At 40.1% G+C, this 18,633-nt stretch overlaps 1 protein-coding gene across 1 annotated transcript in view; it reads right to left on the bottom strand.

Annotated features, from left to right (window-relative positions):
• The window catches only part of LOC124774928 (chromodomain-helicase-DNA-binding protein 7), a 326,638-nt gene that overhangs the window by 293,728 nt on the left and 14,277 nt on the right, over window positions 1–18,633 (bottom strand). Inside the window, exon 3 of the mRNA XM_047249608.1 lies at window positions 10,525–13,219. Within this exon, the coding sequence (XP_047105564.1) occupies window positions 10,525–13,086 (2,562 nt within the window). The 5' untranslated portion in view covers window positions 13,087–13,219. The remainder of the gene's footprint in view (window positions 1–10,524; window positions 13,220–18,633) is intronic.

Raw genomic sequence — 18,633 nt, 5'->3', positions numbered from 1 at the left:
TGGCCAGGAACCCAGCAAAAGATCACCACCTTGCCACGTCGTTTGAGCCCCTGTAAGGAGTCATGGATGAGCTGAATCAGCGGGTCTACCGGATACATTTTGTGAACTGCTTGCAGTCAGTCTGAACAGACAAGAAACTTGTATGGTGATGCCTGTGAATCCTCTCCAGTGCCATATAAATCCACATCATAATTTGTAAATTGTTCTGGAAGACTCACTTCCCTATCTACATCTACATACTACTCTGCAATTCACATTTAAGTGCTTGGCACAGGGTTCATCGAACCACAATCATACAATCTCTCTACCATTCCACTCCCGAACAGCGTGCAGGAAAAATGAACACCTAAGCCTTTCTGTTCGAGCTCTGATTTCTCTTATTTTATTTTGATGATCATTGTTACCTATGTAGGTTGCGCTCAAGAAAATACTTTCACATTCGGAAGAGAAAGTTGGTGACTGAAATTTCGTAAATAGATCTCGCCGCAACGAAAAACGTCTTTGCTTTAATGACTTCCATCCCAACTCACGCATCATATCTGCCACACTCTCTCCCCTATTACGTGATAATACAAAATGAGCTGCCCTTTTTTGCACCCCCTCGATGTCCTCCGTCAGTCCCACCTGGTAAGGATCCCACACCGCGCAGCAATATTCTAACAGAGGACGAACAAGTGTAGTGTAAGCTGTCTCTTTAGTGGACTTGTTGCATCTTCTAAGTGTCCTGCCAATGAAACGCAACCTTTGGCTTGCCTTCCCCACAATGTTGTTCGTAATTTTAACACCCAGGTACTTAGTTGAATTGACAGCCTTGAGAATTGTACTATTTATTGAGTAATTGAATTCCAACAGATTTCTTTTGGAACTCATGTGGATCACCTCACTTTTCGTTATTTAGTGTCAACTGCCACCTGCCACACCATTACAGCAATCTTTTCTAAATCGCTTTGCAACTGATACTGGTCTTCAGATGACCTTACTAGACAGTAAATTACAGCATCATCTGCGAACAACCTAAGAGAACTGCTCAGATTGTCACCCAGGTCATTTATATAGATAAGGAACAGCAGAGGTCCCAGGACACTTCCCTGGGGAACACCTGATATCACTTCTACATCTACATCTACATCTACATCTACATTGATACTCCGCAAGCCACCCAACGGTGTGTGGCGGAGGGCACTTTACGTGCCACTGTCATTACCTCCCTTTCCTGTTCCAGTCGCGTATGGTTCGCGGGAAGAACGACTGTCTGAAAGCCTCCGTGCGCGCTCTAATCTCTCTAATTTTACATTCGTGATCTCCTCGGGAGGTATAAGTAGGGGAAAGCAATATATTCGATACCTCATCCAGAAACACACCCTCTCGAAACCTGGCGAGCAAGCTACACCGCAATGCAGAGCGCCTCTCTTGCAGAGTCTGCCACTTGAGTTTATTAAACATCTCCGTAACGCTATCACGGTTACCAAATAACCCTGTGACGAGACGCGCCGCTCTTCTTTGGATCTTCTCTATCTCCTCCGTCAGACCGATCTGGTACGAGCTCTTACTTTGTTGATCAGGCGACAGTGCGGAACTGTATCGAACGCCTTCAGTTTTACTCTATGATTTGCCGTCTATTACTACGAACTGCGACCTTCCTGACAGGAAATCACGAATCCAGTCGCACAACTGAGACGATACCCCATAGGCCCGCAGCTTGATTAGAAATCGCTTGTGAGGAACGGTGTCAAAAGCTATCAGGGGAAACCACAGAACAACCGAGAGCAATCGCCTGTTGGGATAAATCTGTATAGATAATGATAAGACTGTTACATACTTAAAATAGACGAAAACAAAGTTGTAAAAACCATACCTGGAGTACAACTTTTTGTGTACTGTGTCAAGCTTTAAATCACTTTGGGCCTCTGAACACACCAAGGCGGCAGTGCATTCCATCCCTGGGTGTGTAGTTTCATCAATTATAGCCTCGTGTGTCAGTTTCATGGTGAGCTGTCAACATTTCTGTTATTTGTCACAATTGTGATATTTTTAAATCTAGTGCATCACCATATGACATTTGAATAGTTTTAAATGAAAACTAGGAGTCATTATGAGTTTACGTTTAGTGCTAGATATTAACTCCTCTTTAAATTTGGGAGGATATCTATACCTATTGCCAATATCAAGAAATTGCATTTTCTGCAGCTTCTGCTTATGCATGCTACAGTACAGTACAGTACAGTACTACAATATCTGTCATATTTCATTAGCAGTTCAAGATACCAAACCAAGCTTTTGGTAAATTATACCACGCAAAAAAAAAAAAAAAAAAAAGATGTTGGCAAGTAGTTAACGCGTGAAACATTCCTATCTGTCACAATAAAACTAACTATAGATTTTTTTCTATGGAGCGACCTTTTTTTAATGACCACTAGTGGCTGAAGAAATGAGGAACTTCATGGGCTTGCAATAACAAAAGTGAACAAATTTGTTGTATTTTATACTGATGACAAGATTTTTATAAGCTTGTTATCAGTCATGCTGTCAGCTGCTTGTTTAATAATCGGGATTCCATTGCAATTCCAACCGCATTAGTGTATTTTGGCAAAAGAAGCAAAATTTTACATGCCCAAAAGAGAACCTATGGCATTATTGCAACTCCCCACTGATTACGTAACTCTGAAGAATGAAAAAGTAAAAAGCCACTTATGCTGAAATTTTGGTTGAATCCTTTCACCCACTGTTTCTACAAATTAACCGCTGGAATGAAAACATACTATTATCTCCTTACACTTCCATTATCTAAAATAATTGAACACACACACACACACACACACACACACACACACACACACTACGAAACATATGAAGTAAAAACATGGAGCGATACAGGGAAATATGAACAAGGAGATACTACATAATTTGCTGTAAACTGTCTCACATTTCTCAGATTAGAGAAGTACAGGGAGAAAATCATTTGTGAAGTTCCCATTCCAGTCATTTCTTATTAGAAACAGGCTATGACAGGATTCCACTGAAATTTCCAGAAAAGCTATTTATTTTCCCCTGACTTTTTATACTTTTTCTCATTCACAGAAATGTCAAAGGTGGCGAGTACTGAGAAAGACCTACATTTCTCTTTGTATCATGCAAAACTTTCCTTCTTTTACCAAAACACAGGAGTTTACACAAATTTACATCACAAACATGCTAATGCAGTTGCAATTATGAAGGAATCCTGTTTCTTACACAAGCAACAGAGCAATAGCTTATAAAAAGCTCACTGTCACTATAAATTACCTCTGATTCATTCACTTTGGCTGTGGTAAGTCCACATAATTTCTGCTTCCATCAACTATTAATGGTCCTTAAAAAATACATCAGACTATTGAAAACGTCTACTGCGATAGATATGGAAGTTTCACATATTAACCACATGTCAACATGTTCTTTTGCATTTTATAATTTACCAAAGCTCATTTTGAACTGTTCATGAAGTAGTATGGGTATCAAGAATAATTCACTCTCACTGTAATGTAGCGCACATAGGTAGAAGTGAATGTATTACATAAGATCCATTTTTTTCAAGATTGGACATATAAATCTACCTTGTCCCAAGTTGAAAGAAAAATTTACTACATTCATTACAGTTCATATGCGCAATGTACAACCCAATACGCATCACGTGTAAACTCATTGCAACTCCTATTTTTCAGTGCAAACTGTTGGATTGGCAGTTCATCACGGAGTGAAATATGAGGCAGTAAGTAGAGAAACAAAATTTTTCTAACCAGTTTCTCTAAAATCACTTGCAGTAGATTTCAGAGTAATCAACACGTGTACACATCTGTTCTTCCAATGTAGGAAGTCTGCCAGCTACCACAGCAAAAGGGACCACGAATATTTTGTTCATTCTGACCTGGCAGGCGACACCTATTGCTACCATTCTGCTTCCATTATGTGTTGTTCTGTTAGGTAACAAGAAGAAATTCTTTACCCTGCTTCAAGCCCGTTACACTGGCTTCCACTACATTGGGAATGTGCTTTCTTTCTGTGCACACCCTAATGCTAATTCATTTACTTACGCATCAATTTCTGTTTTTATATTCCAGTAGCTCTCCAGCTGACCTCAAGTGGTCACCAGAAATAAAACTTGGGACTTTGGTGTTACTAGCCAAAACCATTAACCAGTAGAACATGTGCTCACAGTTTGCTTTTTCTGCTATTATAGTAGCTTGTGACATTATAAGACTTGAAAGGCAGTGTACATCACGCCGAAAGTGTGTGATGGAGGAGAGATACTCAAATGGACAAAAAACTGAAAATATAACAGCCAGCACAGATTCAAACCGCTGGGATTATCCATGACAAACGGGAGACAACAAATCAACCAACACCACTATGGAAAATAGCATTATCTTGTGTAAAAGTAGTTTTATGGACTCACTCAGTGAAGCACTGAACAGCTGAAGTGAGAAATACTGCACATTCTGTATCCTCTTCTTGTCCGAAGTGAGCACCTCATTCAGTGGTGCACATACACTTTCAGCATATGCCAGCATTCCACTTGTAAGAGTACTTGAATGTGTGCTAATGCTACCGCCCCTCCCCACTTCTGGGGTGTAAACATGATGGTGGTGCCATCCTTTCCAGTAACCAGTTTGTTTTGATGAGTATTAAGTATGATATGAAGCTGTTTGCAATGCTTTGACTGCATATGTACTTAGGGAGGAGGAGTATGTTGGGAAAGGGGCACAGGAGCCTGGTGTTTTAGTCCTTTTGAACAGACTACTAGTAAAATATTTAACAAAGGTCATATGAAATACGTAGATCACTGTTACAAATCATCTGTTGTGTTTATCTGTGCAAGTGCATAACCAAGACAGCAGATACTTCCATGTCTTAACAGGAAACAGCTTCCTCAGTGTATGGTAGTAAAAGCGAGAGTAAAAACCAGAAAGGGATGACATTTTTGCTAGAAGGCAAAATATGCCCTGCATAAAGGGAGGAACACGAAGGGTGTTTGATGCTTTCAACATACTACAAGGCTTCAGCAAAAGACGTAACTGTGCACTCGCAAAGGGAAATAGTGATTACTATAAATCCATGTGAAATTCCGGCTGATTATATTCAAAGAAGGAGTGGGTAAATGAGACCAAATGATTGCTGATTATCGTTTTGACAGAAAGGATTTCAAAAGGAGGAAAATTTTTATTCTTTCATTTATATGTGTGTATCACTGAAGCATTCGTGCTTTGTAAGGAGTTGTGGAATATGAGCAAAAGATAAAAGGGTAACAAATCCCATTTTCTTGCACAGTCAATTTGAGACAGAGAGGGGGATGGGGGGTGGACGCACTAGGTGCAGCATTTGCTGGATCGTAGCAATGTCGCGTCGAGTCAGTCCATCCGTATGCGTGTTTTGGAACTTACGGGCACTCGACAGCAAGGTTATCAGCGCCCTTACACTCTGGGAAAAAATCTAATGTGGCTAAAACCTTGATAATTGTTCTAATCTCGTGCACTCGAATCAAGCACAAAATCACTATCTCACTTATGCTAACACATTAGAGAAAAAGTGAAAGTAGCTACACAGGAGATAAAAATAAGAAAGGAGCTAAAAGAAAACCACAAGTAAATGTCACTGGCTGACTACCGTATTTACTCGAATCTAAGCCGCACCTGAAAAATGAGACTCGAAATAAAGGAAAAAAAAATTCCTGAATCTAAGCCGCACCTGAAATCTGAGACTCGGAATTCAAGGGGAGGGAGAAGTTTTAGGCCGCACCTCCAAATCGAAACAAAGTTGGTCCATTGTAATATGAGAGACAATTTAGGTCGAATGAAAGACTATACAGCTACAGTAGTTTGGTTCGAGTCGTAAGCTTAGCAATTAAGCTTTACCAGGTAGCCATTGTTATGCGTCAGGCGCTCAGTCCGTACTTATACGGGTACCCTTCCTTTTTCACGTGCATCGTCTGGTTTGAATCGATTGCTTATTTTGCTTTGATCTGATAAGTGCCGTTTCCTTTGTTATAGGTGTTTACGTCACTCTAAGCTGAAAATGCATTACTGTACTGTGTCATGCATTGTTTGTCGCATTTTGATAGTGCGTGTTTACGGCCTGTCGGCGCTCGCGGCATGACTTGCTTTTGTGCTACCGCCGCTTAAAAAAAAAAAAAAAAAAAAAAAGAGGAATCGTCTCATTAGCGAAACAATGGCAAGAGACTGCTATTTGTTGTTACTTACACTGCAGCTTTATTTGATAATGATCAACAAGAACCAAATAATAGACTGCGTATGATAGAACATGTTCTGAACGAGAGTTTAGCGAAAATTTTTCTCCATTTGAAAATCTTTGCGGCCGCTTCTTTAGTACATCAAAGTCTGCACTGAAATTTGTCATCTTACATTTAAAATCTAGTCAGTTGCCGTGCTTCATTTCTGACTGTATCACTATTCGGCATAAGAATAATACGAATATAAACAAGACACGATACGTATATTCTTCCGCGTTTTCTGTTGTCTCACTCTAGTTTCGTAGTTTATTAGGCAGACAGGATTTAAATGAGATAGCAGCAAACACGAAAGAATACAGGGCAAAATGTTTATATTCGTATTATTCTTATGGTGAAGAAAATACTGCATGTGATTCAAATTTCATCAGGTTCCTATTAGCAACCATCTCTTCTCACAGGTAGGAAAAAACTCGGAACGTAGAGTTGGCCATATTGACAAACATCCCTAACAGTCTTGCCAGTCGGATTTTCGTAGTACATTGAAGTTCTGCTACATTCGAAGATGAACAATACGGAATTTGTATTTACTTCGTTGTATAATGTATGAAAATGCAGTGGTCGAAACTCGGGGCGGAGAAAAAAAAGCTCGTCTTCTACCTTTTTTTTAAATTTATTTACTGATGCAGAGGTTTTGGCGCAAGTATTTATTTTTGTGCCCACAAAGCATGCCTGTGTAGCGCTACATATATTCGACGGCAGAAGTTAGTTGTGGTGGCACCTACCAACATTTTTCAGAATTTCCGCTTGCTTTGCACTCGATTCTAAGCCGCAGGCGCTTTTTTGGATTACAAAAACCGGAAAAAAGTGCGGCTTAGATTCGAATAAATACGGTACTTACTAAAAATATGGGAGAGCCAGTCACCCTATTAACACATTAAAACCATCTTCTCAAAGTCTTGGGAAAGATGTTGGGCAATTCAAGAAACTTTAAAAATTTAATCACATTTGTTTGAACGTAGAAATGTCACAAGGTGGTGTGCATATTTCAGGAGGCTGATAATAGCTGCAGCCCCACAGATATCAGAGCCACTGAGGTAGTGACTTTGAACAAATGGCGTGTGCAACTGCAGACCTTATCAAAGCAGTTCAACATTTTCTATGGTGCGGTGCACAATACTGTTCGTAACATATTGAAAATTTAATAAAGTTAGCGTTTTCAAGGTGCCTAAGAACCTGACAAATAACCAAAAGGCCCAGTGAATGATGACAAGCTTGGATCACTTAACACACTATACTGCAGAAGGGAATGACTTTCTGAAATGAATCATCACTGGTGATGAGTCATGAGCATACCACTACACGCCAAAAACCAAGCAGGCCTCTATGGATTGGAAACATGCTGGTTCCCCATGAAAAATAACAACAACAATAATAATAATAATAATTTTAAGTGACAATCTGCCAGGAAAGTGCTTGTGACAGTGTCCTGGGACACACATGGAGTGTTATTGGTGGACTTTAGTGAACACGAGACCACTGTGAATGCTAGAGCCTACATTAACACTTTGGTGAAGTTATGTCATACCCTTCATGACAAATGCTACAACATAAACGCTGTTGGTCTTAAACTTCTTCATAACATTGCTCACCCCCATGTTGCTGTTTCTGTTCGTGAGAAAATTGCCAAATTTAGATGGAGGGTGATCTAGCATCCACTGTGCAATGCGGACATTGCACCATCAGACTTTCATCTACTTGGTTCCATGGAGAAATTTCTGGCCCACCAATGCTCTGCGACAGATGCAGAAGTGCAATCAGCGGTCCACAGATGCCTGTACTCAAACCAAATGGACGTCTGAACAGAATGAAATTTTCACTTTGCAGCGGAATGTGTGCTGATATGAAACTTCCTGGCAGATTAAAACTGTGCCGGACCGTAACTAGAACTCAGGATCTTTGCCTTTCACAGCCAAGTGCTGCACCGACTGAGTTACCAAAGCATGACTCACGACCCGTCCTCACAGCTTTAATTCTGAAAGTATCTCATCTCCTACCCTCCAAACTTCACAGAAGTTCTCCTATGAATCTTGCAGAACTAGCACTCCTGATAGAAAGGATATTGAGGAGACATGACTTAGTAACAGTCTGTGGATGTTTCCAGAATGAAATTTTCACTTTGCAGCAGAGTGTGCACTGATTTGAAACTTCCCGGCAGATTAACCTGCCAGGAAGTTTAATCTATGAACAGGGCATATTGAAACTGGTACCATGATGGAAGAAATGTGTTGAGAACATTGGCAACTGTGTACAATAACAGATACAATATTGAAGTTCATTTGTGACTTTTTTGTTTTGTCACCTGTTAAAGTTTTTGGTAATAAAATTATTGTGTGTTACTTTCCAATCTTCCCTCATATTTTAGTTTTTGACACGTTATGAAGGCACTATAATAAAAGTTTAAACTGATATCCTGTAATACTTTATCATTACCTTCCAAAGCATCTGGCATTTAGCATTAGTTCCTTTGTTGTATATGGCAATAGCATCATTACTTCAAAGTGTGAAATATAATAAACTGTCTGAAGACTCTGAACTTTGAAACATGTCCAAATGGACCAGGAAATGAGTGTAAATACAATATATACCGAGAATCAGAACATCTTTACACACATAAGCACCGCCTACTAAAAACTGTAGTCTACATTAGCAAATCCAATTTTAAAATGTGTGTGTCACTGAGTTGTTAAAGAAATGAGAATCAGAACATCTTTACACACATAAGCACCGCCTACTAAAAACTGTAGTCTACATTAGCAAATCCAATTTTAAAATGTGTGTGTCACTGAGTTGTTAAAGAAATGAGAATCAGAACATCTTTACACACATAAGCACCGCCTACTAAAAACTGTAGTCTACATTAGCAAATCCAATTTTAAAATGTGTGTGTCACTGAGTTGTTAAAGAAATGTGTTCTCTCTCTCTCTCTCTCTCTCTCTCTCTCTCTCTCTCTCTCTCTCTCTCTCTCACACACACACACACACACACACACACACACACACACACACACACACACACACACACACACACAGTGGAGAGTGAACAATATGACTTGCACCAGAATTCTGGTTACCAGACTCATGAAAATCCCTTTAATGTTAATAGCACTACCCACATTATCACAACAGAAGCAAATGTCATAATTATGTTGCTTACAGATATTCCTGGAGGTTTCTTCTTTTAAAAATCAACTGCACTGTGCCATATTTATGCTGAACTAAGAACACAACTGACAAAACAAAAAACAAAGATTTTATTAAAAGAGGGTGTAACTTAAAATGGGACACAGACTATGTTACATTATTTTTGAGACTTCCTTCTCAAAAAGTCAACTGCCCAAATTATAATGTTAGCCAACTCTGGGAGCAAGTTCCACAGATATATTATCCGTGAAATCATTGAAAAGTTTGAATAACTGATTTTTGTTCCCTCTCTTAACAAAACACATTGCAACAAGTCTGTAATCGTTTTCTCAAAATTTACTTCAAATTAAGCTAAATGTGAAATACATTAATCATTTTACAACTGGTCTTCAACTGCATCTGCTACAAATAAGACTTCTTTGTGATTACTGATTCAGAAGTGTCTCCTTTCATTTCCATTGAAGGAAACTGTCAGAGCATGTCATCTCAGATTACTGTATAGAACAAGTTGTTTTGTTTTCCTTATGAAAAGCCAGTTGGGAACACTGTCAGGGTTGTAAGAACAGTGTGTGAGTGTGTGTGTGTGTGTGTGTGTGTGTGTGTGTGTGTGTGTTATAGTTTTTCTCTGAAGCAATTTATCTCCTCCCAAAAATGTCCTGTTACTTGCATTAGCCACCAAAAACACTGGAAAAGTAAGGAGTGAAATTAACACTTCCTGCCACAAATATGAAGAAATGTCCACATATATGACTTAATTCTTCACAAGACTGTTTCACTTTTTGCTATGAGCTGGAAACTTTTGTAATTTTACTTTTTTAATGTTACGACACAAATATTTCGCTTCTACAATACATTTCACACATTTTGGACAGTTTTTGTGTCACCTGTCAAGTTTTAGATGAGCAACTCGTGTAGTATCGTTTCTTTAACGATGATGTGTAATATACCTTAAGAGCTGAAATGAATAAGTGAGTATGGCACATTTCAGTCACAAATCATCAATGGATAGAAGGTTCTCTGCTGTATCTGCACTGCAATAATTCAATCTTTCTCTTGTTACAATGGCAAATATATGAAAAGAAAGTACATCACTATATTCCTTACCTTCTCTTGAATCTGTGGTGCTGGTGGCATACAATACAGTTCTTGAAGCTGCTGTTGTAATGCTGCTATTTCCTGCTGATGGCTCACTGGAGACTGGTATATTGCACTTAAATCAGTATGTCCTAAAGACATAAGATGTGACGGAGGTGGTGGCACCTGTGGTGGTTGTGCTGCTGAAGGTGGCATGGGTGGTGCATGTGTCATCAAACTTCCATGCCCCATGCTGGGATCAAACAGGCCTGGTGGTTGCCCCATCAATACTCCAGATGTGACAGGATCTGGTATTCCTGCTGATGCTCCTTCAATACCTGAAGTGTAATGAGATGACCCACCAGAGTGAATCATGTCACTCATTGCACTAGTGCCTGCATATTGTATGTTGGGAGCTGCCTGATTAAAATCGAAATTTGGAACAGGTGCCTGCTGTGTAACAGGTTCTTGTTGAGCTTGCGGTGGAGGTGCTAACACTGAACTGGAAGTTGAAGTTAACAGTGAAGGTCCATCTGTTGCATCCTTTACATCTATATTTGGCAAATTGTGCAATTCATTTTCTTGTTGCACAGCCTTAACGGAATCCAGTTCTGAAGACTTTTGACTGACTGTGGCACTGACTGGAACAGATGAGGGAATGTGGGAACTGAGATTTTCTCCTCCATTTTGTGCAGTTTCACCCTCTGAGTACTTTTCACTTAGTATCTGAGATGAAGTAGTGAAGTCAGTATGAGATACAGATGTCAAATTGCCAGTCTCATTTGCTGGTATAGATCCACTTGAAATACTTGGAACATTAACTTCTGATGTAACACCACTTACAGTCTTTGGAAGCTCCACTGTTCTAGATTCAGCAGTAGTATGTGGAACATATGATGACATGCTCTGATTGGACTGTTGGTCTAGCATTCCAATTCCACTACCAATATTTGTGGATGGTCTTAATGGTTGGTGTGGCCACTGCTGAGGTGAGACAGGCATGCGTGGGCCCACAGCTGGAGACAATGGATTTGCTTGTTGTGTGGTGGGATGCTGTGTAGTTGGGTGGGGTAACCTTGGTTGGTAAGTAGGGTAGTCTGTTGAGCCACCACTAACTGGAGGCATAACCATCTGTTCCAATTGCTGTAACGTACTTTGCTGTGAAAACGAAGGAACATTAATGGGAGCAGGAGAAGAGTTTGATGATTTCGGTGTAAGTGCTGTAGCAGGTCGTGGTGAAAGAGTTGGCTGCTGTTGATGGGGATGAGGAGATAGTGTACTCGTTTTTGCTGGCGACATTACAGGACGAGGTGACATCTGTTGTTGCTGAGAGGGTCTCGGGGACATCTGGGGCCTAGGCGACATTTGTGGAGACAGCTGTGGATATGGCGCCCTGTACTGCGGACTCGCACCACCGAGCTGAGTGTGCTGTTTCTGGTTAGCAACACCATACTGAGATGCTGACGACCCTGAACTGACTTCGATACCAATAGGCCGTGGCATTTGGTGTCCAAGAGGATTTGTTGGCTGTCCGTAACCTGGTACACCAGGATGGCCCATCTGTGAGGGACCGCCAGGTAATGCCTGATTATGTGGTTGTAAATGGTTATATGATGAAGCCTGAGAAGCTTGAGAATTATTCAGTTCTAACTGTTGCATCTGTTGCTGATTTGCAGTATACTGTACATGATGTGGCATTCTACTGGACTGTTGGTGTTGTAAGGGATTGTAGTTGCTGTAGGACTGATTTATCGAAGCTGTAGATGACGAACCTGCATAAACAAGATTTTGAGAACCCTGTGAGTAACACTGTTGCTGTTGCCCCATGTTAACACTTGACTGCATTCTCTGTTGAGTCATTGGATAGCCACTAGGTGTCTGAATGTTCTGATGAGGTTGCATCATTGAATTAATCAAATTTTGCTGATTTGAAGAATAAGGCTGTTGAGGTGTGATTTTCTGTTGAGATGCCAGGCTGTCCTGCTGATGTGGGTAGTTCACATGCCGATAACCACCCTGATTAATTTGATTGTAATGCCTCATACCTGCAGGATAACCACCTGGCACATTGCTCCAACCCTGCATACCACTGTCACTAACAGTCATACCTGGACCACTGATACCAGGCTGCTGTTCTATTCCATACAATGCATCAGATGTACAGTATGGTCCATACTGATTCGCAGTTGGTGGCTGGGGATGAGGAGGCCTCCTAATATCGTGCTGTGGTCCCATGTTTCTTACGTGTCCCTGATAACCGGTAACAGCACCAGGAGGACACATTGGTCTCGCCGTTCCATCATAACCAGTCTGATTCTGGTGGAACAAGTTCTGAGATGATGGATCCAGATGATTTGCGGGTGTAAATTCTCCTCCAAATGAAGCCAGTTTCTGAAGCGGTGACTCTTGCTGCATACCCGAAATCTGGTGGCCATAAGGTGGTTGAACATAGCCTTGGCCAGAACCTGGAGCATCGCGTGCTGCATTTGTAACAGATGATGGAGCTGGATCAAAATTATCTGCACCCAGGTCAGCTAATCCATCTAACATTCCGCCGCCGACATCCTCTCCAAACAAATCATATGAATCCATTCTATTACTATAAATCACTTTATGCCTCACTTATCATCATTAACAGAATTGGAATGAGATTCCAATTGACCAACTGATCACTCAGAATGGCTGCCATCTTTTCTTTTCTATCGAGTCCTCTTGAAAAAATAACCTGGAAAAACCAAAGAGAGATCCTTACAACATGAATAAACAAACAATCATGCTATGAGAATTATATACCTGAAAAGAGCATGTTATCCAGCTTTGACAGCAACGATGTATAAAGAACAGAACCCAAGGGGAAAAGCTATACGCTTATGCTTTTCTAAATATCATAATCGCTATAGCTTCACCCGTCAGGTAAAGTCCATCAGCATTCTTTCTGTGGCTCTGGTGTAAAAACAACGCTATTAAGGAATAAGAAGAAAAGATTTTACATAGGCAGATTCAACTTTTGTATCAGTATCAATGAGTTCAGCACAAGATATTGAAGACACATTGTTGCAACATAGCATTCAAATGGAGAAATTTTAACTACAAAACAGAAAAGTTTAGCGCACCATATTGTTTGAAGTTCATAAACTAAACCATATATTCTATTTATATGTTAGAAATAAAAATTGTACAAAAAGTAAGTTAAACACTAGTTTACATCTTAACATGCCAAGCAGCACACCTCAACATAAATTCAATAAGCAAAAGCTACAATCATGTATAAGTGACATTAAATCTGCTTAATAATTAGATTTCCATATGGAAATCTAGCAATAAAATACAATTTGTGTACAACTGATCCACATACATCTGAGAATTATAATGATCAAATGAGTAGTGTTCACATCTAAAATTAGTTACTGGGAAATGACTAACAACTTATTTTTCACCAACATAACTAATCTAAATTAGTAAGATGAATGTGCCATGAACAATGCAGTTAGGAAATTATACTAAAGTTCAAAATCCATGCAGACAAAGTAAACAGTTCTCTCTCCAGAGGTAGTGTTAATATCCATTAAACTAATTATGACTATATAAAATTATGAAGAGGCAGAATTGCTCACCAGTACATACCTTTTGAAGGCAAAATTCTAAGTACTATGAATGGAAACAAGTAAGGCCTAAAAACAATTCTACACTCTGAAACTGGTAAGTCTTCCTCAGGGAGAAAGGGGGATAGGTGGGAAGTTTAGAGAAGCAGAGCAAGTCACCCAAGACCTCAAGATGAGTGAGAGAGTGGTCTACCTTTGTGAGGACGAAGGGAGAAAAAAATGAAGAGGAGGGGATGAAAGCAAGTACAAATACATTGGAATGCAAGAGTCAGAGATAATGGTTAGGTAAGAATATGAAGTTAAGATTGATAAAGAATAATATTAAACGCACAGTTAAGAACTAAGCACTTCGATAAAAACGGAAAAAGAGACAGGAACACACACACACACACACACACACACACACACACACACACACACACACACACCAAACTATATGAAGAACACTTGGCTAGACTTTCAGACTAAATCCTTCCTGTCGTCCCAAAACTAAAACCACAAACTGGTTCACGTTCCTTTATGATCACTTCATGATCTGAACTCTGTGCCATGACACCCTATTCTCATTCGTCCACAACCTCAACACATTCTCTCCCATCAGCGCCACCTGGTCCTCCTCAACTCAACATGCCCCCTTCCCAAACGTTGACCACACTCTAACGGCTCCATCCATGCCTCTGAGCAAAGTCCACTAATCACCAACATTACCTGCATTCTGACAGCTGCCACGCCTTTCAAAAAACCCATTCCGATACAGCTTTGGTCACCTATGGATGGTATGTCTGCATGAAGACAACTCCCTTGCCCAGTATAATGATCCGAAAAGCCTTCGATGGATGGTCATGATCATCACCCCTCCCGCAAAACCTAGTCCACAAACAGATTTCCTACAGCACATACTTCCACTTTCCTACCCCCCCCCCCCCCCCCCTCTCTCTCTCTCTCTCTCTCTCTCTCTCTCTCTCTCTCTCTCTCTCTCTCACCCCCCTCCCCCCCCCGCACCCCCAAGAATAAGCTGTAAAGGAACCACCTCCCCACCCCATCACCCACTACTACCACAGGCTGGAGCAAATGAACCAATTCCTTCACCAAGGCTATGGGTATCTACTATTATTCCCAGAGTGAGGAGCATCCTACCCATGATCCCTCAAAAGTGCCATTCCATCATCCACCCAACCTATGGTACATCACGGTCCATCCCTGTGCCACTTCCAACCCCATTGCTAAGATGTCATACATTTGTGCGAGACCTGCCCAATTTACACATCCAGTACATATAACTCCAGCCCCATCGCAGGTTAACTGTATTCATCAGAGGCAAGACCATCACTGAAAGCAGCCTTGTCAATTTCTGCAAAGTATTTTCTGTGAGCATGATCACAAACCAGCAGCCAAGCAGAATGAATGGCTATCAGTAAAATGGGACCAAGAACAGAGTTGACCACCGGTGGCACAAAACACTGTTGAGCACAGCACACTGGAGTTCAATGGCTGCTTCACAACCCATGACACCTGGATCTTTCCTTTCAACAACAGCTTTTCTGAACTACATAGGTAAGAGTTAACCTTGCAACACATCCATCACTCCCATAATCCTCCTGGTCTTAACGCTTACTAACCCACTGTCCTGACTCCCTCTAACCAACAAGTTTCACCTTTCCCTGTCATCCCCTCCCAAGCCACATAATCATCTGCCACACAAACTTAGCTGCTCTGGTGCCTACGTACTGCATGCACAGCCTGTTTATCTCCTATCCCTCGCACCTGCAGTCCCATCCTGCACACCCCCCTTCCTCCCTCCGAGTGACCAGCTACCGCCTGCCAAGCTTAATGCTGCCTCTTACTCCCTTCACACCACACCTGCTGAATTGTATCCTGGCATTGGCTCCAGCCAACATAATGCAGGTGTATGGGGAGGCGGAGCGGTGCATGTACATATTAACTTTACTTTCCACTGTGTTACACATATACAATTATTACGACCACCACCACCACTTCTATTATAAGAAACTACTAGCATTTGATTTTTCCAGCAGTTGAAATGAAGATTAATAATGACTAAATAGGTAAACATTGCCCAATAGAAATGCGACATAGCAAAAGGAACTGGTTAAGAACTAATTCATCATCCTGGAAAAAACTTGTCAATTCAAGTAGTACTTGTAATTAGACAAAGATAGGTCCAATATTTCCTTATAAATAGCCAGCTTACACAAATGTATGCTTTTAAGATTTTAAAGATATTAAAATAAAAATACCCTTTGATTTTAATATTTGAACACCCAGCAGAGCTCCAGAGATGCGTCATGCTGCCTAAAATGAACAGAAGCTGTCTTAGTTAATATATCAAAGCTTTATTTACAGCCTAGTGAACACTGAAATTTTCACTACACTCAGGGATTGGTTATATGACAAGTACTAAACATCGGTGTCTAACAACAACACCAACAGTATGGCGCCACAACGAAGAACAGCACACTCATTCTACAATGAGTGAGGGACCAGAGATCTAAAACGGAAACACTACAATTGACAATCCATATATTTAAATGCTGTTCAATACACTGACAGGATCACTCTGAAGTAACTCCCTTAAAAGATCTTAGAAGAAATTTTTGTATCTTCGTGAAAATGTGCCTGAACTTAATTTCAACACAATACCAAGCATATGAAAACATGGCTTGAAATAATGCAGCAGAGAACTGATAATGGGCAATGGTATGGATTGTCAATGCTGGTACAGATTGTTATCGCATCAGCTCAATTGTGCAGTTTCTTTTTTGTTTAAAGGAGTAAACTGATTTTTCAATTTTGCAATGAAGTTATTCATGTAGTATCAAGCCAAAGTGCAGGAATACACTGTGTACACAATAATAGAAAACAATAGCCTATGCATTAGATTACTCCATCAAGTTGCAAGATACCAATCAGTAGTGCTAAATGCTGCATCATCACTTTTTACGTATCTATACGACAAACTTGTATTACCATTATTTTTTTCCCCCAAACACTACGACCAAGTGACCTAAAGCTGTTATTTTTCAGCAAACCCCAATCAGCATGTAAAAGTGTATTAAAATTTGTTGATCATTGTGTGTAGTCTCCCCTTGTAAGATACAATGCACTCACAATCCTTGGTGGTACATCACGATAACTGCATGCAGTTAACATTTGTGATAAAACAAATGTCAAATGCATCTGTGAATCTTGCCCAACCTATGTCCTCCTGTTACTACATACACCTGTAGAAATGTCTAATGTCCCACATAAAAGATCTGTGCACTCCCACAGGAACAAGCTACCAAATAAACAAATGCTTTTTAAACACAATATTCGTGAAAGCATAATAGCAATAACAGTAAACACCACCTGATTATCTCATGTCATGCGTCAAACGGTATCATTTCATTCACAGTGCTGAGTCTACAGGACATTAGTGATTTGAACCAAGGTCTGCTCATAAGGCAATACCACATGCTCAAATTTTTATAGCTGTATTCATATATCTTCAATGTATCCACTACATGTCCTTTCTATTCTAACGTATATAGAAAAAAAAAATATTTTATTTATTTCAAGCTGCAGAAAGCACTTTTAGTACCCATACCCTACATACAACTTATCCACATTACAACTGCAGTCAATGTTAGCTCTCTATACTACTGGGAAGTTTACTATACAAGGAAAACTAATCTGTTTTCTTCTACCGTTACTATAAACTACAAGCAGTCATCGAAAATTAGTCCCATTCACTGATACGAAAAAAGACGGCAGACATTAACAGAACAAAATGAAAATCCAGTTACGTCAAATAACTATACTGTGACTACATGCTTTGCTCAGGCCTCCACTTCCAACTTTTCTAAAATCTTTATTTCAATACCACAATTATGACAGTTATGAGAAAAGCTTTTCAATCTGTGTTATAACTGTTTCTTCCGAAAACACAGAGGAAGAAAACCTAATCACAATTCCAGATAATTGTAAGTAGACATGCACCATAAAACAAGGCAGATCTTTCTTATTACATACATTTGAAGTTAATGAAGAAAATGTAGCAGAGGATGCCTGTGGTGAGAAAGGGGGATGGGGGGGAGATGATCGGAGTGGGTGACAAAATAATTGCTCCTGACGACTGTCGCCAGGTTGTTGTGCCACTGATATCATCTTTGAAATAGCTGAACAAGCAAGATACACAGGGTTGATTTAGGTATAAACTTCAAAACTCCCAGCACAAATGCATTAGGAAAGAATAGTATTGCTCTATACGATTGTGATAAAGGAACCAATACTTCTAGACACTTCCTGATGGTAGGATTAAATGAAATTTCATAAATTCCTCCTGTCTACATTGCATTCTTCCCATTTCATTTTTAATTGACCTTTCAGAGTACATTACACCAAAACATCATATTTGGCAGCAGCAGGACACATCACTTTTACATTCTCATCTCTTCTTTGACGAGTGTTTTCAAATTCCTTCTACTACACTCTTCAGGGATAGCATTAAGAAGTTAGAATGTCTATAAATCAAGTC

Source organism: Schistocerca piceifrons, chromosome 2 (assembly GCF_021461385.2).
Source record: "Schistocerca piceifrons isolate TAMUIC-IGC-003096 chromosome 2, iqSchPice1.1, whole genome shotgun sequence".
NCBI classification, from domain to species: Eukaryota; Metazoa; Arthropoda; class Insecta; order Orthoptera; family Acrididae; genus Schistocerca; species Schistocerca piceifrons.
This window is presented reverse-complemented; position numbering and strand designations above follow the sequence as displayed.